The sequence below is a fragment of the Mobula birostris genome, chromosome 20, assembly GCF_030028105.1.
Source record: "Mobula birostris isolate sMobBir1 chromosome 20, sMobBir1.hap1, whole genome shotgun sequence".
Lineage (NCBI taxonomy): Eukaryota > Metazoa > Chordata > Chondrichthyes > Myliobatiformes > Myliobatidae > Mobula > Mobula birostris.
Window position 1 is genome coordinate 55747836 of NC_092389.1, and position 22005 is coordinate 55769840.

At 43.7% G+C, this 22005-nt stretch overlaps 1 protein-coding gene across 1 annotated transcript; it reads left to right on the forward strand.

Moving 5' to 3' along the window:
- Positions 1 to 448: 448 nt before the first annotated feature.
- Positions 449 to 16348, forward strand: LOC140185194 (zinc-binding protein A33-like). The gene is made up of 6 exons (XM_072238594.1): positions 449 to 874; positions 1572 to 1667; positions 2617 to 2850; positions 5534 to 5556; positions 5644 to 5762; positions 15743 to 16348. Exons 1-6 carry the CDS (start codon positions 464 to 466, stop codon positions 16294 to 16296), a joined length of 1437 nt encoding a protein of 478 aa, XP_072094695.1. The 5' UTR covers positions 449 to 463; the 3' UTR covers positions 16297 to 16348.
- The last annotated feature ends 5657 nt before the right edge of the window (positions 16349 to 22005 follow it).

The window sequence follows — 22005 nt, forward strand, 5'->3', positions numbered from 1 at the left end:
CCGGGGCACAAGCTGCCAACTGCAGGTCGCCAGATTCCTCTGCCAGTGGCTGAGGGGTGATCAGCCCTGTGGCTTTTACTTTCTCCACACGTCTTCAATCGCCTTCCACTGGAAGGTCCTTCCGATCCCGGGGATGAGGCCTTTGGAGATTCAGCTGAAGTTTCTGTCCAACTGGATTTTTACGGGATGAGTTTGCTAGACACATGCCCGACCCTCCTCCTTTCGCAACCGGGCTTGGGCAGTCCATGGCTGAGTTTTCATTTCTGTTAGGATCTATTTAATGTGTTTCTGATCCCACTTTGATATCGAAATGTCCACAATTCCTTCCCACTGAACATACGCAGCGACATAATATTTATTCCCCGCGTCTGCAGCGCCTGTAGTGGACAATCGCGGTACTGCAGGGAATCAGCAGCTCCCCGAAAGTGGAAGTATTCTGAATCAGGAAGTGCCGGGAGTTAACATGGCTTCGAAAAGAAAGGCCGAGAGTTGGACCGAGGAGGTAATTTGTCCCGTCTGCCTGGATTTCTTCACCGATCCGGTTATACTGGAGTGCGGACACAACTTCTGTCGCTCTTGTATCACACGGTGTTGGGAAAAGGAGGAGAGAAACTCCTGTCCGGAATGTAGAGAGGTGATTGTGGACCGCACCCTCAGGGTCAATCGGGCTTTAGCAAATCTGGCTGAAAAAGCTCGAAATGTAAACTTGAATTCGAAAGGAAGGGAAAGTAAATTTCACTGCGAGGAACATGAGGAAGAACTGAAGCTGTTTTGTGAAACGGACAAGACACTGATCTGTCTGATCTGTGCAGTTGCGCAGGAACACCGAGAGCACCGCTTCCTGCCGATTAAAGAAGCTGTTAAAATCTACAAGGTAAAACTAATCCGAATTTGATATTTACCCCATCGTCATTATCCACGGCACGAGCCTCCCTAAACAACACATCATCCCCCCACCTTTCGCCATCTCCAATGGGATTCTACCACGAAGCACATCTTTCTCTCCAAAAGCCCACTCCCACCCTCCACCCTGACAACTCTCCGCTCTCTATAGGGATCGGTCTCTACGTAATTCCCTTATCCACTCGCTGCTCCCCACTGATCTCCCTCCTGACACCGATATCTGGAAGCGGGACAAGTGCTAAACCTGACTCCTGCACCTCCTCCCTCGTCACCATTCATGGCCACAAACAGCCCCAAATCCCCCCGTTTCCTCCATGGCCGATTGTCCTCTCGTATTAGATCCCTTCTTCTTCAGCTCTTTGCCTCTTCCACATGTCCCCTCTCAGCTTCTCACTTCATCACCCTCCCCCACTTTCCCCCTCACGTTGTCTCACCCGTCACCTGTCAGCTGATTCTCATCCCCAACCTTTTTATTTTGGCTTCGACCCCATTCCTTCCCAGTCCTAATGAAGGGTCTCATCCCGAAACGTCGACTGTTTATTTCCCCTCGTAGATGCTGCCTGACTCACTGAGTTCCTCCGGCATTTTGTGTGCGATGATCGGGTTTGATCGCCTGTTTATTTTGATCCATTTTTTTTTCTCTATTTCCTTCGCTCTCTGACATCCAGGATCAACTAAAATCTTCCTTAGACTCTCTCACAAAAAAGAAATCAGACTTCCAGGAAAAGGAGCAGCAACAGAAAGAGAAGATTTCCGGAGTTCGGGTGAGACATCCCGAGCAGAATTTCTGATATTACTGTAGAGTTTTGCTCCCTTTAATGCGGAATAGCGGAGTATCGCAGCTCGAGTGATCTGGGTCGATCCTGACCTCTGGTGCTGTCTGTGTAGATTTTGCATGTTCTCCCTGTGGCCATGACAGTTTATGTCACGTACACACAACCCTGTAAAAATATCAGCAGCAATAGAACCCACCTGGAGTCTGGTTTTGCTGTTAACAAAACACTATTTTATTAGTAACTACGTCATATAGTAACTTAAACCAGGTAAATCAAGAGTTAACGTTGTTATGCATATATAGGTCTACATATATCTATATCCCCAACCTTCTTCAGAGCAAGGGTGGTAAGTGATACGGTCTTACAATGGTGCGGTAGGGAAAGTTTTTTCAGTCCATGGGATTGAAGTGAGAGAGTGAGATTTGTAATCCAAGTAAGCAGGTGTCTTCAATCCTCCTCGATGTCCTCCAGATCTTCAAAATAAATGCCGGTGTGCTGAACACCACCTGTCCACCATGTAGCTCCTCCTCCTCTCTCTCTCTCTCTCTCTCTCTCTCTCTCTCTCTCTCTCTCTCTCTCTCTCTCTCTCTCTCTCTCTCTCTCTCTCTCTCTCACTTACAGGCATGATTCTTAAAGGCACAGTCCATAATGAATAAAAGTTAAGATTCCATCACAGTTTCAGACACATCCCAAGGACGTGTTGGATGAATGGATAATTACAATTAACCCTGTGGAGGTGGAGGAGGGTGTATGTGAATCTGGTGGGAGTTAATGGGTCAATGGGGAGATTAGATTTCAGGAAAATGTGAGGGAATGTGGTTGACTGAAATGCTCTCAGAACTAGCATGGTCTTTAATGGACCAAATGGTCTCCCTAATGTCATCAAGGAAATTCACACAACAATACAGTAAATTAATCTTTATCTTTCATTTGACAGAAACAGTCACACACCGTTCAGTCCCACATCACATCCCAATTTGCTGAACTGCGAGAGATTATCACTGAGAAAGAGCAGAGTTTACTCAGGGATCTCAGGGAGGAAGAGGCGAGGATTCTGAATCCAATGCAGAAAAATCTTCGAGAGATTCAAGAGAATATCGGGTTGATTCAGGAGGAAATCACTAAGTTAAAGGAACAGATGGATCAAAAAGACAGTGTGATATTTCTCAAGGTGAGGGATTATATTTCAATTTGTTTCTGTCACAGGTCACTAAATGAACAGTGGTATATTTGAAATAAACACAGCACAGCGGCTAATTCTAACAAATCAATTGCCACTGCTGGCGACCTCACAAAGATTGTTATACTTGTATGACGTGCCCTCCGATCACTCCAATAATCATGTTACAAAATGTCGAAGATATGTATTCGATCCTTTATCTGCAACATACGAACATGAAGTGATGAAACTTCAGCGTAATTAATCGTAAATTAATCCGCAACGAAACGGTCAACAAAAGATGTGGCATCCGTCCGTCCTCAGCTCAAAACAGCCCAGAACAAAGCACGAATACGTAACTTATTCCCTTCGCTAGTACCACGCCCACACGCACGTGACTAGTTTCCATAACAATTACGCAACACAGAATACATTGCAGACAGAAAACAGATGTGTTGCTCCTACACACAGCATTTACAAATGGCAGTAAACTGTTTTCACCAGACAATTGATGTAACTATTCAGGGTTGCTGTTGTCCCAAAACTGGACTTCCGCAACTTCTGTACATCCCAGGACAGAATACAAAGTTCTCTGAAATAATTTATTCTGATCATAATACCGTGCTGCTGATTGTGTATTTAATTATCACATTAAATATCCTCTTAACTCCCATTCACACCCAGTTCCAGTCACAGGCTGTGAGTGTGCCTGGTGCGGTGGGTGTGAGGGTCTCTCTGTTAATCACTAAGAACAAAGAATGTGACCCACACATCAGACTTATCCTCTATATCCGGTTTATGTCAGATTAGGGAAACTTTCAATGTTTCTTTATTTTTTTTTCAGATAAGTTCCACATGGAATTGTATCCCATTAGAAGCATAGAAACAGAAACATTGAAAACCTACAGCACAATACAGGCCCTCCAGTCCACAATGCTATGCCGAACATGTCCTTACTTTGGGAAGTATCTCGGGTTACCCATAGCCCTCTATCTTTCTGAGCTCTATGCACCATCTAGAAGCCTCTTAAAAGATGGTATCATATCTGCCACCTCCACCATTACCGGCAGCCCATTCCACACACTCAGAAATCTCTGCGTAAAAATATTACCTCTGACATCTTCTCTGTACCTGCTTCCAAGCACCTTAAAACTGTGTCCTCTCGTGTTAGCCATTTCATCCCTGAGAAAAAGCCTCTGACTCTGATCAATGCCTCTTATACAGCTCCATCAGGTCACCTCTCATCCTCCGTCGCTCCAAGGAGAAAAGGCCGAGTTCACTCAACCGATTCTCATAAGACATGATCCGTAAGCCAGCCAACATCCTTGTAAATTTCCTCTGCACCCTTTCTGTGGTTTCCACATCATTCCTGTAGTGAGACGACCAGAAATGAGTAAATACTCCAAGTGGGGTCTGACCGGGGTCCTATATAGCTGTAACATTACCTCTTGGCTCCAAAACTCAATCCCATGGTTGATGAAGGCCAATGCAGCTTAACCACAGAGTCAACTTGCTTAGCAGATTTGAGTGTCCTATGGACTGGGACCCCAAGATCCTTCTGTTCTTCTACACTGCCAAGAGTCTTATCATTAATACCATAGTATGCCATTATATGATCTACCAAAGTGAACCACTTCACACTTATCTGGTTTGAACTCCAACCTGCCACTTTTCAGCACAGATTTGCATCCTATCGATGTCCTGCTGTAAATTCTGACAGCTCCATACACTATCCACAACACCCCCAACCTTTGTGTCATTAGCAAATTTACTAACCCATCCCTTCATTTCCTTATACTGGTCATTTAGAAAACTCACAAGGGGTCCTCGAACAGCCATGCTGACTATTCCTAACCATATTATTCCTCTCCAAATGTTCATAAATCCTGCCTCTCAGAATCTTCTCCATCAACTTACCAACCACTGAAGTAACACTCACTGCTCTATAATTTCCTGGGCTATCTCTACTCCCTTTCTTGAGTAAGGGAATGACATCTGCAACCCTCCAATTCTCCGGAACCTCTCCCGTCCTCATTGATGCTGCAAGGATCATTGCCAGAGGCTCAGCAATCTCCTCCCTCACCTCCCACAGTGGCCTGGGGTACATCTCATCCGATCCCCATCATAAACAGTCCATTCAGCCCATCGTTTTCTATCAATTTCCCTGCTTTGCAATCATCCTCCACCTACTCACCACACTCAGCGACAGTGCTCTGAACTCCATGGTCCCTCATGTGTTTATCCAGTTATCCCATTACATTCAATCTCTGCTGTTCCGCTTCAAACCCTCCTGTGGCAATGAGTTCCACATCCTCTTCACTAAATTTCTTATGAGACTTATTAAAATCCTTCTGGAATTTCATCTCCTACAGTTCTCCCCATAAATACAGGCTCCGCCCCCCTCCACCGCCCTGCACATGATTAAATCCATCACTGATCTTAAATTCCTCCATATTATTACCCTGATGTCATATCCAGATGAAAATACACAACCTGCAAAAGTCTTCCCTGTAAGTTTCATCGTCCCAGTAACGGTCTAACTTTTCATTTAATTTAACCCCTGTTTCTGTTTTGGTTATGTGAGTGAGTGACTGTGGGAGTGGGAATTTTCAACACCTTGTAATGATTTGGATGAAATTCAGGATGTGGACAGTGAGTCCAAGTCTAAACAGATTTGTGTTTTTGTTTATTTCAGGAGGAAGCTCGTCGGAACAGGAGGTAGGAAATGCTCTTTACTCAAACCATGTATGGATTTGTAAAATAGTTCAAAATTCCAGTTTATCACCAGCAGTTTAATATTTACAGGATTAATGATGATGTCCAGGAATTGTCAGTGACAGATGAGTCCCTACCGTTTGAAAAATACGATCACCTCTATTTGTTGAACACAGTGCTGAGAGAAACACTTGATGACAATTATCGAGGTAAAACGTACAAAAGATTCATTATTCATTGTTTGTGAGACACAATTAGCTTCTAATTTAAACGAAAGATTGTCTATAATAATGGGCTGAAGGGGAATTGAAGTTTATTTGACATCAGACCTACCGACTGGGGGGGGCATCACTGTCATGTGGTCAGCTGGAGATGTCAGACCCCTGAACACACCAGCACAGGGTCACAATACAGCCAATACACGGGACTGGCAGATGAACCACTGTGTCCAGATCCCAGGCCACTGCACTAACATGCCAAGACATGAGTTTGAATCCTACCACAGGAGCTGGAAAATTAATACTGACTTGATGATATTGTAGGGAATAAAAACGGGTATCAGTGTGGTGACTGGGATTGTCAGGAAAATACACAAGTCCTTTGTGCACTGTGAGTACATACTCTGATTTACGCAGGTCCTTCCCCTTCTGGAGCCGCGACTCTCACTGTTGTTCGAGGGAAAAGAGGGGAGCGGTAGTGATAGGGGATTCATACGTCAGGGGAGCAGACAGGAGAATCTATGGACGTGAACAGGACACAAGGATAGTATGTTGCATCCTCGGTGCCAGAGTCAGGGGCGTCTCGGATCGTGTCTGCAGCATTTTGGAGAGGGAGGGAAAACAGCCAGATATCTTGGTACGTTTTTGAACCAATGACATAAATGTAAAAGCAAAGTGGTCCTGAAAATAGAACTTGGAGAGCTTAGTAGTAAGCTCAGAGCAGTACCTCCAGGATTATAATTTCTGGACTGCTGCCTGTGTCACGTACTGGTGAGGGTAGAAACAGGATAATTTGACAGATTAAGGATGGCTGAGAAGCTGGTGCAGGGGGCAGGGCTTCAGGTTCTTGGATCATTGGGATCTCTTCTGGTGGAGAAATGACCTGTTCAAACGGGGTGAGTTACACCTGGACCTGAGGGAGAACAGTATTCTCACAGAAAGGATTGATAGATCTGTTGTGGAGGGCTTAAACTAATTTGGTGGTGTGGGGGGTTGGAACTGGAGTGAAGGAATAGGACTGACGGTAAAAATACAAAGATAGCGTGCAGTCAAACTTTCAGATAGGACGGACAGATGCAAGGACAAAATTGCAGCCAGCAGGGTGAGTATCAGTGCATTAGGGATGCAGAATTGAAACGGGTAGCAAATACAGTACAAAAAGTGTTATATCTTATTGCATGATGTATAAGAAATAAGGTGGATGATCTTGTTACACTATTAGATTGTCAGGTATGGTGTTGTGGCCATCACTGAATCGTGGCTGAAGGATGGTTGTAGTTGGGAGCTGAATGTCCAAGGTTACACAATGTTTCGGTGGTATAGGAAGGTAGACAGAGGGGTTGGTGTGGCTCTGCTGGTAAATCGGTAGAAAGATGTAACATAGGATTGGAAGATGTTGATTCCTTGTGGGTTGAGTTAAGGAAATTCAGAAGTGAAAATGACACTGATGACAGTCATATACAGGATCCCAACAGTAGCTGGATGTGGACCACAGATTACAACTGGAAATAGAGAAGGCCAATGAAAAGGACAATGTTGTGATAGTCATGGGAGATTTCAACATGCAGGACAATTGGGAAAATCAGGTTGATAATGGATGTGAAGAGAGTGAATTTGTTGAATGCTGTGTGTGGCTTTATCGAGCAGTTTGTCCATGAGACTACTCAGGGAACAGCTCTACTGGATTGGGTGTTATGTATTGAACCAGAGGTGATTAGGTAAATGGACCCTTAGGAGAGAATGCTCACAACATGACTGAGTTCAACTTGAAATTTGATAAGGAGACAGTAGATTCTGACATGGTAGTATTTCAGTAGAGTAAAGTGGTCTGAGAGAGAAGATGGCCAAAGCAATTTGGAAGGAGATGCTGGCAGGGATGAGAGCAGAGCAGAAATGGTGTCAGTTTCTGGGAAAATGAGGAAGGTGAAGGATAGATGTATTCCAAAAATAAATAAATACTCAAATGGCAAAATAGTAAAACCGTGGCTGACGAGGGAAGTCAAGTTCATGTAAAGGCAAAAGAGAGGGCATACAACAAAGTAAAAATTAGTCGGAAGACAGAGGATTGGGAAGCTTTTAAATACCTACAGAGAGGAACTGAAAGAATGATTGGGAGGGGAGAAACTAAACATGAAATTGATTTGAATTGAATTGACTTTATTCCTTACATCCTTCATATACATGAGGATTAAAAATCGTCTCCATCTAAATGTGCAATTTACAGTAATTTATGATAAATAATATGTACAACATGCTGGTCAATATAACATAGAAATCCAGTTGTCTCAGCACGAGTTAATCAGTCTGATGGCCTTGTGGAAGAAGCTGTCCCCGGACCCTGTTGATCCTGGCTTTTATGCTGCGGTACCGTTTCCCGGATGGTAGCAACTGGTACAGTTTGTGGTTGGGGTGACTCGAGTATTCAAAAATCCTTTGGGCCCCCCTTAGACACCTGTCTTTGTAAAAGAAGCTGGCAAACAATATCAAATTGTTTTTCAAGTATTGTAAAGAAAATAAAATAGAGATGAGAGTGGCTATAGGACCGCTAGAAAATGAGGCCGGATATGTAATAATGGGAGATAAAGGGACGGCAGATGAACAAAATGAGTATTTTGTATCAGTCTTCACTGTGGAAGGCACACGCACTGTGGCAGATGTTAAACGAAGAGAAGTGGTGCAGTTACCATTACAAGAGAGAATGTGCTCAAAAAGCTGTAAGACCTAAAGGTACATAAGTCACCTGGAATCCTAGGGTTCTGAAAGAGGTTGCATAGACATTGTGGTGGCACTAGTGATGATCTTTCTAAAATCATTGGACTCTGGCATGATGCCAGAGGACTGGAAAAATGCAAATGTTACTCCACTATTTAAGTAGGGAGGAAGGCAGCAGAAAGGAAATTATAGACCAGTTACCCTCACCTCTGTGGTTCAGAAGAAGTTGGAGTCAATTGTTAAGTATGAGGTTATGGAATACTTGGTGACACTGGACAAGATAGGACAAGTCAGCCTCACTTCCTTAAGGGAATATCTCGCCTGACAAACTTGTTGGAATTCTTTGAGAAGGTTACAAATAGGGTAGATAAAGAGGATGCAGAGGATGTTGTATATTTGGAATCACAGAAGGCCTTTGACAAGGTGTCACACATGAAGCTGCTTTCCAAGTTAAGAGCTCATGGTATTGGAGAAAAGGTATTGGCATGGTTAGAATATTGGCTGATTGGTAGGAAACAGCGAATGAGAGTAAAGGGATCCTTTTCTGGTAGGCTGCCAGAGACCGGTGCTCCACAGGGGTCAGTGTTAGGTCACCATCACTTTATGCTGTATATCATGATTTAACTGATGGATTAGACTATAAGATATAGGAGCAGAAGTAGGTCATTCGGCCCATCAGGTCTTCTCCTCCATTCAATCTTGGGCTGATCCAATTCTTCCAGTCATCCACACTCCCCTGCTTTCACCCAATACCCTTCGATGCCCTGGCTAATCAAGAACCTATCTATTTCTGCCTTAAATATACCCAATGACCTGGCCTCCAGAGCCATTCGTGGCAACAAATTCCACAGATTTACCACCCCCTGACTGAAGTAATTTCTCCGCATCTTAGTTCAAAAAGGACGTCCTTCAATCCTGAAGTCGTGCCCTCTTGTACTAGAATAGATTGTTTTGTTGCCAAGTTTTCAGATGATATGAAGGTTGGCGGAGTGCAGGTTGCATTGAAGCAACGGGTAGGCTGCACAAGGATGAGGAGAATGGGCAAGAAAGTGGCAAATGTTATACAATGTTGGAAAATTCATGGTCATCCACTTTGGTAGCAGAAATAATGTGCAGATTATTTATTTTTTTTCATCGGGAGAAAATCCAAAAGCTGAGATTGAAATAGACTTAGGAGTCCTTTTGCAGAACACCCTAAAGGTTAACTTGCAGGGAGAGTCAGTGGTGAGGAAGGCAAATGCAATGTTGGGATTCATTTCAAGAGGTTTAGAATAGCATTCAATTCAAGAGCAGGGATATGATGTTGAGGCAATGGTGAAGCCTGGTTTTCAGTATTATGAACAGTACTGGGCTTCTCATCTAAGAAAAGATGTGCTGGCATTGCAGAGGGTTCAGTTCACAAGGATGATTCCGGGAATGAAAGGGTTATCATATGAGGAACGTCTGATAGCTCTGTGTCTGTACTCGCTGGAATTTAGAAAGATGAGGGGGTATCTTAATGAAACTGGAATGTTGAAGGACCCAGACAGAGTAGATGCGGAAAGGATGTTTCCCATGGTGGGAGAGTCTAGGACAACAGGGCACAGCCTCACAGTGGAGAGACACCGTTTAAAACAGATGTGGAGAAATTTTTTTGAGCCAGAGGCTGATGAATTTGTTAGCTTGATAGGCTCTAGATTGGACATAACATCAAAGGTTATGGGGAGAAGGCTGGGGAGTGGGGATGAGGAGGGGGGAAAGGATCAGCTATGACTGAATGTTGGAACAGACTCGATGGGCCAAATGGCCTAATTCTGCTCCTATATCTTATGCCCTTATTGTCATCAGACCACTACATTAAAGCATTGTGAGAATGAGCACAGACAACCCGACCAGGATTGACATCATTCAAGATTTCATCTCGGAAGAAGCAGACACAGCAGAACCGGCCTGGCAAAACACCCCTGCACATACCTACACTAGAAGTATGTAGTCAAAGCCTCAGCAATATACATCGTTATTTCCCTCAGTAACCTGGAAACCATTCTCTTCAGACACGGTAACTTATTTATTGTAACAACACACATACACACACGTCACACATTGTCAGCACACACCAGGCATGTAATGACACACTGTAACACAGAAATACTTCAATATGCACACTCTCCTTCAATGTGTACACATAAACACACTGATATTTACCACAATCAACACACACACGCAGAGTAACACATACCCAGGCATATTATCAGAGTGTGACACACGGTCAAAGAGACAGCCACAAGTTTCCATTTGGGAATGAAATCTGTTGTCCTTACCCAGTCTGTCTGTTCTGTGGCATGGAGCTGCCCTCTACCGTGTTGTTACATCAACAGCTCACAGACAGACTCTAGGGTGAAATTCCTCAGGATGATGATCTGGGAGGGTTTGACAGATGTTGAACCCATGGCCCGCTTCATCCATCTACAAGACTAAGATGTCTTCTTGAGCATGTCCCATTTATGTGTTTATGCCCCATTTCCCTCTAACCACTTTCTATCTATGTACCTCTCTAAATTTACTTCAGAATATTTTAATTTTACCTGTTTCTACAGCATCTGACAGCAAGTTCCATATACCTACCCACCTCTCCGTGAGAATGCTACCCCACAGATCCTTCATAAAAATTTTCCCTCTCGCTTTCAATCTGAGTCTTTTGGTTCTGTACTACCATTTTTTGGAAAAAGACACACTTTATCTAAGCCCTTTATGAATGTATTTACCTCGATAAGGGGTCATCCCTCAACATCCTACACTACAGGTAAATAGCTCAAGCTTACCCACTCTCTGCTTTTAACCCAAGCCCCCCAGTCCTGGTAACATCCTTCTGAAGCTTCCTGTCCGGTGTAATCGCACCCCTCCCAGAGTCGGGGCAGCAGAAATGCAGACAATACCCCCAGTGTGGTCTGTCATCAACATCAAAGACCTTGCTTAAGTTCCTGTGGACAGTGTCGAATAGACTGATGAATACAGGACTGAAGGTGTTATATTTGAATGCTCCAGTATACGGAATAAGGTTGATGATGTTGTAGCACAGGTAGAGATTGGCAGGTACAACGTTGTTGGCGTCACTGAGTTGTGGCTGAAAGGAGATGCTGGTTGAAGCCCAACATCCAAGGATACACCTTGTGTTCAAAGGACAGGCAGGTAGGCAGAGGGGCTGGGGAGGCTCTGTTGTAAAAAATGAAATGAAATCCTTAGAGACAGGTGACAGGATTAGAAGATGTTGAATCATTGTGGGTAGAGTTAAGAAACTGCAAGGGTGAAAAGGCTCCAAATAGTAGCCAGGATAGAAATGGCATACAAATTACACCATGAGGTGGGAAAAAAAAACGCAAGGTGACAGTCGGAATGGGGGATTCCAACATGCAGGTAGACTGGGAAAATCATGTTGGTGCTGCATTCCAGGAGAGGGAATTGGTAGAATGCCCCCAAGATGGCTTTTTAGAACAGCTTGTGGTTGAGCCCAATGGGAGAAAGGCAATTCTGGAGTGGGATTTGTATAATGAAACAAATATGATTTGGGAGATTAAGGTAAAAGAACCTCCCGAAAGCAGTGATCATAGAATGATAGAATTCACTCAACAATTTAAGAGAGAGATAAAGTCAGATGTATCAGTATCAGAGTGGAGAAAAGTTAGTTACAGAGGCATGAGGGAGGAGCTGACCAAAGTAGATTGAAAGGGGACATGAGCAGGGATGATTGCAGAACAACAAAGACTCGAGTTCCAGGGGCAATTTGGATAGATAACTACCAAAGATGAAGAAGAATTATACAGGGAGGGTGAGGTAACTGTGTTTGACACGGGAAGTCAAAGACAGCATGAAAGCAAAAGAGAAGGCACACAATAGAGCAAAAATTAGCAGGATGTTGGAGTATCGAGAATAATTTGATAATCAACAGAAAACAATTGCAAAGCCATAAGGAGACAAAATGAGATACGAGTGAAAGCTTGCGAACAATACTCAACAGGACACAAAAATGTAAAGAGTAAAAGAGAGGTGAGAGTGGAATTTTGACACCAATAAAATAACACTGGAGAGGATAAATGTGAGATAAAGACATGACGGAGATACATATTTTTTTCATATTTTGTGTCATCCTCACTGTGGAAGATACCAGCTGTATGTCAGAAATGTGAGAGTGTCTGGGGACAGAATTGAGTGTTGCTGATGTTACTGAGGAGAAGGTGCGTGGGAAGATTGAAGGTCTGAAGGTACCTGGACCAGATGGACTACACCCCAGTGTTCGGAAAGAGTTAGCTGAAGAGAATATGGGGGCATTAGTAATGATCTTTCAGGAATCACTAGATAATTGGACATTCAAGACGAATGGAAATTGCAAAGGTCACTTCACTCTTTATGACCGGAAAGCAGCTGAGGAAAGAAAATTACAGGTGAGTTAGTCTGGATGTGGTGTGCTTGGAAAGATGCTGGAGTCCAGTATTAATGGAACTGTTTTGGGGTACATGGAGGCACAGGATAAAATAGGGCAAAGACAGCTTGCCTTCCCTGAAGGGGAAATCTTGCCCGACAAATCTGCTGGAATTCTTCGAGGAACACAAATCCAGGATAGACAAAGAATGATTTGGATGACAATTGTTGCCTTTGTGGCCAAGCTTGCAGATGATAGGGAGATAGTTTCAGGGGAAGCACTGCTGCGGAAACTCGGAATCTGCAGAAGGACAGAGACAGATCAGGAAATGGGCAGATAAGTGATAGATGGATTATTGAGTAGTGAAGGTGTGCATGCCCTTTGGTAGAAGGAATGAAGGCATAGACGATTTTGTAAACAGCAAGGAAATTCAAAAATCAGAGGTGCAAAGGTACTTGGGGCTCCTGGTGCAGGATTCCCAAAAGGTTAACTTGCATTTTGTGTCAGTGGTAAGATCAGCAAACTCAATGTTAGCATTCATTTAGAGAGGATTCGAATAGGATGTCATTCTGAGGGTTTAGAAGAAATTGTTCAGCCCACACGGAGCATTGTGAGCATATTGGAAAAGATGTGATGGCATTGGAAAGGGTCCAGGAGGTTCACAAGAATGATTCCAGGAATGAAAGAGTTAACATATTCAGACTGTTTGATGGTTCTGGGCCTGCACTCACGGGAGTTTAGAAGAATGGCTGATTTATTATCCCCCTCAACCCTGTTCGGAATCAAAGGTTCTGGGGATAAGGCAGGAACTGGATACTGATTGTGGATGATCAGCCATGATCACAGTTAATGGTGGTGCTGGCTCGAAGGGCCGAATGGGCTACCTCTGCACCTATTGTCTATTGTCTATTCTCCCTCCTCCTCCCCATAATTTTTGATGCCCTGACTAATCAATGGTTTACTTATCAACTTCTGCTTTGAAAATCAAACACAAGAAATTCTGCAGATGCTGGTAATCCAAGCAGAACAGGTCCTGGTTAAGGGTCTTGGCCTGATCTCTCTGAAACCTATTTGGAGAGAGTTGATGTCGGGAGGATGTTTCCTATAGTGGGTGGGTCGAGGACCAGAAGGCGCAGCCTCTGACTGGAGGATGTCCATTTAGAACAGAGATGAGGAGGAATTCCTTTATCCACAGGATAGTGAATCTGCCACAGGGAATATGTTTCAATGAGTATATTTAAAGTGGAGCCACACACACAAAATGCTTGAGGAACTCAGCAGGCCAGGAAGCATCTGTGGAAAAGAGTAAACTGTTGATGGTTCAGGCTGAAATGCTGCATCAGGACCCGTGTTTCTTAAGGGTCCCTGCAAATTCTTCTCCTGTCCAAATGAGGGGCTGCGGGCCATGGGGTTGTGGGAAAGGGGACAAAGGGATCCTCATCTCCATCTTTGTCCCCCGCCAGCTTCTCGTTCCGTCTACACACACAGTTCACCCACAGGCTTTCCACCCCTCCCACACCTGGTTCTGGTACAATCTGTCGTTCATCTCTCCCCTGCTGGTTCCCATTATCACCTCCTTTACTGTCTCAAACCTTCACACTCCCCCACTCCACACTTCACACTCACAAATGAATGTTAACATTGAATGAAGGGCCTGTTCCTGTGCTGTACTGTTCTATGTTCTCTGTTCCCTGTTCAGAAGAAAGAAAGGAGATCTCAGGGAAACAAAAAATTCTTCTGGGGTCAACAGGCAGGATACAGGGAGGATGTTTCCCCCTCTGAAGTCAAGGGTCAGGGGTCACTGTCTGTTTGGAATTCTCAGCACCCGTAGGGGGAGGGGTGTTTGGGGATTCTTAGCCATTCAGTTCACAGAGCCATCCCCGTACAGCATAGAAATGTGCCCTTCGACCCATCGCCTCTGTGCTGACCTATTTACCCATCTACATTCATCCCATTGGCCGGCATTAGGTCAGTCTCCTTTTGTGCCTTGCCTATTGAAGTGTCTGTCCAAGTGTCTCTTAAACACAGAGGACTGGAGGCCTGTGACCTGCAGAGGTCGGTGCTGGGGCCGGGGTAGTTTGTCAATCATATTAATGATTTGGATGATAGTGCAGGTGACATAGTTAGTAGGTTTGTGGGTGACACTAAAATTCATTGTACAGTGGATAGGGAAGAGGGTTATCTTTGTTTACACAAGGCCCATGATCAACTGTAGAGCTGGGTACAGTGGCAATGTTTTAAAATGCATCTTGCCAGGTACGTGGATAAGAAAGGTGGAAAAGAATCATAGACAAATGGGACTAGCTCATTAAAGCAAGCTGGTCGGCACGAACGAGTTGAGCCGAAGAGCCTCTGTGACCTTGCATTTAAATCCATTCACCCACCCCCCTCCCATCTTAATCCACCCCTTTCCCGCACTCGTTTCAGCTGTCTATCTCCTCTATTCATTTCTGTTCTTGAGGGAAGATGTCGGCCCTGACCCGCTCGGTTCCTCCAGCATTTTGTGTCTGTTTGATCGGGAAATCTCTGCTCTCCGTCCTGCGTAAAACCCTTGGCGACACATTAGTTGTCCATCCGCTTCGTCAGGTCAAATCAGTGGAAAGGTTTGTGTCGTCCACCCGACTGCGCCTGAGGCCCAGCGGCCTTTCCACCGATCTCCGGGGTCGCGCTGCCTGAGTCTCCCCCCGATCCCCGGGGCCGCACTGCCTGAGTCTCCCCCCGATCCCCGGGGCCGCGCTGCCCGACTTTCCCCCCCGATCCCAGGGGCCGCGCTGACCGAGTCTCCCCCCGATCCCCGGGGCCGCGCTGCCCGAGTCTCCCCCCGATCCCCGGGGACTCTCTAATTCTCTGCTTCTCCCCCCAGTCTCTGTCACCCTGGATGTGGAAACGGCGAGTCCGTGTCTCGAGGTGTCTGAGGATCGGAAGAGTGTGAGATGGACCGGGACCCGGAGGGATCTCCCTGACACCGGGAAGAGATTCACAAACTGGGAATGTGTGCTGGGATCGGAGGGATTCACATCGGGGAGACGTTACTGGGAGGTGGAGGTGACGGGGAATCGGTACTGGTGTCTGGGAGTCGCCGCAGAGTCTGTGGAGAGGAAAGGCTGGGTCAGTCTGAGGCCGGAGACCGGATTCTGGGTCATCGCGCGGGTTTATGACGTGTTACATCGGCATTGTGACGTGTTCAGTACTCTCATCTCCCCTGAGTCCCGTCTCCCTGCCCGTCCCATCCCCGGGAGGGTGGGAGTTTATCTCAGTTACGAGTCTGGGACAGTTTCATTTTACAACGCGGAGACGAAGTCCCATCTCCACACCTTCACTGGGAATAAATTCACAGGGAAACTTTATCCTTTCTTCTGGTGTCGGGACGTAAACCAGTGGCTGAAAATCTACTCCGGTTCCGCTCCGGGTCTGTAAACGGATCGGGTCCCGGGACCGGCGTCAGGAGTAAAGTCTCTGTAAATATAAATGTGCGGAGAGTGGAAAAAAAACACGAGATGAGAATTATCGATCCGCTAATTTTAACTCGTTCACCGCATCCGACAACGGAACAGAAACGCCACGGATTCAGCAGCAGCCGCGGGGCGGCGGGTCCTGAGCTCCCCCGGGTCCTAAAGTCCACCCGCACTGAGACAGGTTAAATGGGACAGGTGGGGGCGGTGCTGACTGGGAGAGGGGAGTCAGGGTGAATCTTGGTCAGACCATAACACACAGGAGCAGAATTAGGCCGTTCAGCCCATCGACTCCGCTCCGCCATCCCATCACGGCTGATTCTGGATCCCACTCAACCCCATACACCTGCCTAGTCGCCATATCCGTTGATGGCCTGATCGACCAGTAAATGATCAACTTCCGCCTTAAAAATGTCCACAGACTTGGCCTCCATCACAGTCTGTGATAGAGTATTCCACAGAGTCACTACTCTCTGGCTAAAAATATTCCTCCTTACCTCTGTTCAAAAGGTCTCCCCTCAATGTTGAGACTGTGCCCTCTAGTCTGGATATCCCCACCACATGAAACAACCTCTCCACATCCACCCTATCTAGTCCTTTCAACACTCCGTAGGTTTCAATAAGACTCCCCTTTCCTTCCTGAGAAATGGGACCCAAAATGTTGACAAATCTCCAAGTACGGCCTAACTTGTGTCTTATAAAGTCTCAGCATTATCCCCTTGCTTAAATATTCTATTCCCCTTCAAAGAAAAGCCAGCATTGCATTTCCCTTCTTTACCACAGACTGAAAATGTGAAATAACCTTCTGGGACTCTGGCAGGAGAACTCCTAAGCCCCCTGCACCTGTGAATTTTCTATTTAAATAATACTGAGCAATATTATTCCTTGGACCAAAATGCATGATCATATATTTCCCAACACTGTATTTAATCTGTCATGTTTTATATTATTGGCTAGTTTGCCTCAAATTTAATCTTTAACAGTCTTATCGCTTTTTAGTTGCCTTTTGTTGGATTTTCAAAGCATTCACTAATCGAGCATCCCACTCACTTTTGCTGCCTTATGTGCTATTTCCTCAGGTTTTACACAGTCCTCAACTTCCCTTGTCAGCCACGGGTGCCTACCCCCACCATTTGAGAACTTCTTCTATGTGCCAAACATACGCTAATACAATTTAAAGTAGTGCATAGGCCCCAATGTCTAAAGATAAATTAGACCATTTTTATTCCCAAATAAACCCTATTTGTGACAGATGTCACTCTGACATTGTTTCCTTAACTCATATGTTTTGGTCCTGTCCTCTTTTGGAAAAAATCTGGAAATATATTTTTGATATTATTTCAACAGTTTTGCATTTTGATTTACAACCTCATCCTATTACGGCAATTTTTGGTTTGCCAATGATAGAACATAGACTTTTATCCTCTTCAGTCTGTCGGATGATCGCATTTGTTTCTTTAATGGGCAGAAGATCCATTTTACTGAACTGGAAGGAGACCAATCCTCCTACCACATTTCAATGGTTTTCCCAAACTATATCATGTTTACATTTAGAAAAAAATCAGAAGTGGCATTTTTGATCCTTCGGTTAAACTTGAAGAGACTTGGAAACCATTTATTCAACATTTTCATATGATGTAATTTGACCTTTCTAAATCCTTCTTATTAACTTAAAATATATGAGCAGAGGAGCGGAGTTGACAACATTACTGAACGTGTTCGATTTAAGATATTGGTCTAGCCCTGTTTTGTTCCATTTGCTTTTTTTTTTGGTTTGGTATTTAGGTTTCTTTTGTTTTTTAGGGGTTTTCCTTTTTTTTCCTTTTTATTTCTTTCTCTTCCAATTAATTAATTATATTAAGAGCTTGGAAGTCTATTATACCTGTATTATCTGAAATCTTTTTTGTACATGCTTATCAACAATAAGATTATTCCAATCTCTTTGTATCAATATTGTTATTCTGTTTATAATTTTGGAAAATTAATAAAAAGATTTAAAATGAAAGAAAGAAATAACTTCTTCGGTGGGGCATGTCTATCCTGCACCTTACAAACTATTCCCAGATACTTCAGCCACCTCTGCTCACCGTCATCCCACCAGTATCCTCCTCCAATTCACCTGGGCAAGTTCCTCTCTCACGCCTCTGTAATTCCCTTTATTCCATTGTGAGACTGATACATGTGACTTAGGGTTCTCCCTACGAAATTGCAGTATGAATTCAATTATATTATGATCACCGTCACTGACGGGTTCCTTTACTTTAAGCTCCAGAATAAGGTCAGGGTTATTGTACAACACCCAATGAAGGATGACCTTTCCCCAAGTCGGCCCAAGCACAAGCTGTTCTGAAAAGCCGTCTCGTAGGCATTCAACAAATTCCCCCTCTTGTGATTTGACACCAACCTGTTCCCAATCGCCTTGCATATTGAAATCCCTCATTACAATTGTGACATTACCATTAGTACATGCCTTTTCCCACTAAATGCTGTGAATTAACTGAAAGTCACTCCCAGAACTTAAAAAAGCTTTTATCTGAAAACTATCTGCACCCCAAAGATTGTACTGAGGCCACAATTGATTTTTCAGCCTTTTGTGCTTCACACTGAAATAATGTGTGTTTAACAGTTTCATAATGTCAAAATGTACATGACACAGAATGAAGTTTTCCAATTAGATACAAGGCATAATTAAGCATACTGTGGGCAATTCTAAGTTGTGGCAATATAATTCCTTTGCTTCTTGTTTTAAGGATTTCTTCTATAAACCCAACAAGTTTATGTATTGTGTAAAGGTGTCTGTCCTTATGTCTATTGTCCTACCAGTCTTGCCGTAAGCCACTAATTCTTAACCCTTCGCTTCTGATTTGCTAAGTAGGAAGGTCTATATCCACAGTTGAACTTTTAACAGGTTTTTTTGCTAAACAGTAATCCTGATCATTTCCCTCAACAATATGATGTTCAGGGTCCATAATGTGCAGACATATGAACCAAACTTTGTGTATGAAATACTGTTTGATGGGTTTCTAACAGCAAATCTGACCTACTGCTAGAATGACCTGTTTTAAGTCTTATCAAAACCGAAAAGGATTCTGAACAAATTACAAATTTGCAAGAACCAATTTTCTCTACCCACCGTAGGCCTAAAAGGATGGCAATGAATTATGCTTCATATACTGATTAGTGGCTGGTAAGTTATTTCTTTATCATTACCCGCAATTCAGACACAAAGAACGAAAACAGCCACACCAACATTCCCAGTTAAATTATCATTTCATCCATCTGTAAAAATGGTTACCGTATGATAATAACTTTCATTAATATACCGACGAACCAGCTGACTCTCAGGCAGAACATAATCCTATTGTGTTACTTAAAATCAACTGAAGTCATTGGAAAAACAAGGTGGTGCTACAGAGAAAGCTACAGTGGGACATGTTGTATCATCCAATACACCCATATTCCCAGCTTGATAAGAACCCAGCCACCCAAAACTAAAAACATTCTTCTTGTGATGTTCCCAACAGTCCTCTATCACACCTTTAACATGATGATATTTCCTTATCCCTCAAATTAATCCAGTATGTTAACAACAACTTCACCCTCTGTCATTGTGAGGGCAATTGCCCCATTTCAACCAGTAAAGCCGAAACAGGAGAGGACCTTACTGCACCACAACACAATCTTAAAGCCTGTGCTGGTATCACACCCAAACAGAATAAAGTTGAAGATGAAGCTGATCCTTAAGCCACACAGCCAGAATCAAGAACAGATCGAATTAAACAAATATAAACAATCAACAAAGATTTTAATGTTGCACCCCAGAATACCCACACATATAAATTATTTTACTGATATGGTGCTTCCATGTCAGTTTATTATCCATCCGCATGCCTGGAAAACTTACCAATGACTATTTCTCAAGAGTTTAATCATATAATTTCAAATCATGTGCAGGTCTATTAATCCTGTTTGTAAAACACATAACGTGTTTTAGCAACTGAAAGCTTAAAATCTTTATCCATTTCCCCACTGTTTGACCTATTAATTGTAAATCGCATCCTACTTACAGAAACATTGAAATACCACCTCTAATGTATAAAGTTACATCATCTGCATACAGTGATTTACCCACCAGAGTACCTATCTCAGAGAAAATATCATTAATCGTAATATTAAATAATGAAGGGCTACAAATACTGCCTTGTGGGATCCCATTCTCTATCTCGTAGAAACACAAACATAACATGCCCACCCATTCCTGCACAGTCCATCCAAATAAAAAACTCAGATAAATTATGCAATCTCCCCTCATTCCTAATCTCCAAAATTTAATCAAAAGTCCTTCCGTCCATAACATATCATATGTGTTTACAATAGCAAATAATACTGCTATTACAGCATCTTTATTTAACTGTCCTTTCCTAATATCATCTTCCAAATCTAAAACTGAATCTAATGTTATTCTCCCCTTCCAAAATCCACTCTGATAAAATGCTATATCATCTCTCTTTTCCAAAATATAACTCAAGCACTCGATTACTATACATTCCATCAGCTTACATGAATGAGACATTAACGATATAGGCCCAAAACGAGAAGGATCAGACTGGGATCTCCCAGGTTTCAGAACAGGCGCAATTGCTGCCATATTCCATGAGGGAGGAAGATGGCCTGATCTCCAAACAGAATTCAAACATTTAATATTTGCACGAGAGAGAATTACAATTACATATATCACCATTCCCTGGGGTGCCTGACCTGAATTAATAATAGACTTCTTAAATTCCTACAAAGAAAATTCTACATCAGTGATACTATGACTGGCTTCCAACACATCAGGGTATTTATTTACTGAAAAACATATCCCTACATTGTTTAACTTCTTCACTTAAATGGTCTTGATTTTGAATGACAGCAAATGACCCAACCAGTAACACAACCTTCCCTGTTTCAGTCCCAATCATTTTGCCCTCATTAATTAACACTGGAATAATATGATCATTTCAAATCCCCCCATTTCCTTAACCACATCGCAAACATCTCCAAGTTTAATATCCATTCAAATATTATCTCAATATAATTCCAGTAAATCACGGCCTTCCTCATCACGGCCTGTGCCCTTCTATTATTAATAGTGTCACTCGGAGACTGATGCATCATCGCATAAAAACTTACATTTCTCCCAATTTGCTTTACCAAATGCTCCAAATATATCGGCTGCCTGTCCTCGATATGTAGTAAATCCAAACTCAAGCTCGTCAAGACAGGAAGGCTGACTGACGTTCATATTAACTAATCACCGTCTGAGTTCTCATTTGACCGACAGGCACTGTAGCCACTGACAGAAAGAGATAGTGGCGGGTCTGAGCTACGATAGGCTGGTGGAAATCAGCCCCATGTTCGGCCCCTCCTCTTCCGCTCCATCGCCATGGCGAAGTTCAGCGAGTCGCTGCTGTCGATGGTCGCTGGACTCGGCGTTCACAAGGACGGGCGTGGTTCTCCTTCGTCGCTTCAGTCAGTCCGTTCCGGCAAAGCTTGTGGTGGCTGAGGAAAAATGTCTTTGCAGGGAGGATGCGAGGAGACGAGGAGGATGACTACAACTCCCAGAAGGCCCCGCTGATTACAGACATTTACACCACACGCTGCCCCGCAAAGCTAACAGTATTGTGAAGGG

Excerpts from the sequence above, each read along its gene's own strand:
- LOC140185194 (XM_072238594.1), top strand. The coding sequence starts at position 464 with ATGGCTTCGAAAAGAAAGGCCGAGAGTTGGACCGAGGAGGTAATTTGT. Across the intron at positions 875-1,571 it reads AAGCTGTTAAAATCTACAAG|GATCAACTAAAATCTTCCTT; the intron begins GTAAAACTAATC and ends TCTGACATCCAG. Across the intron at positions 5,557-5,643 it reads GAAGCTCGTCGGAACAGGAG|GATTAATGATGATGTCCAGG; the intron begins GTAGGAAATGCT and ends TAATATTTACAG.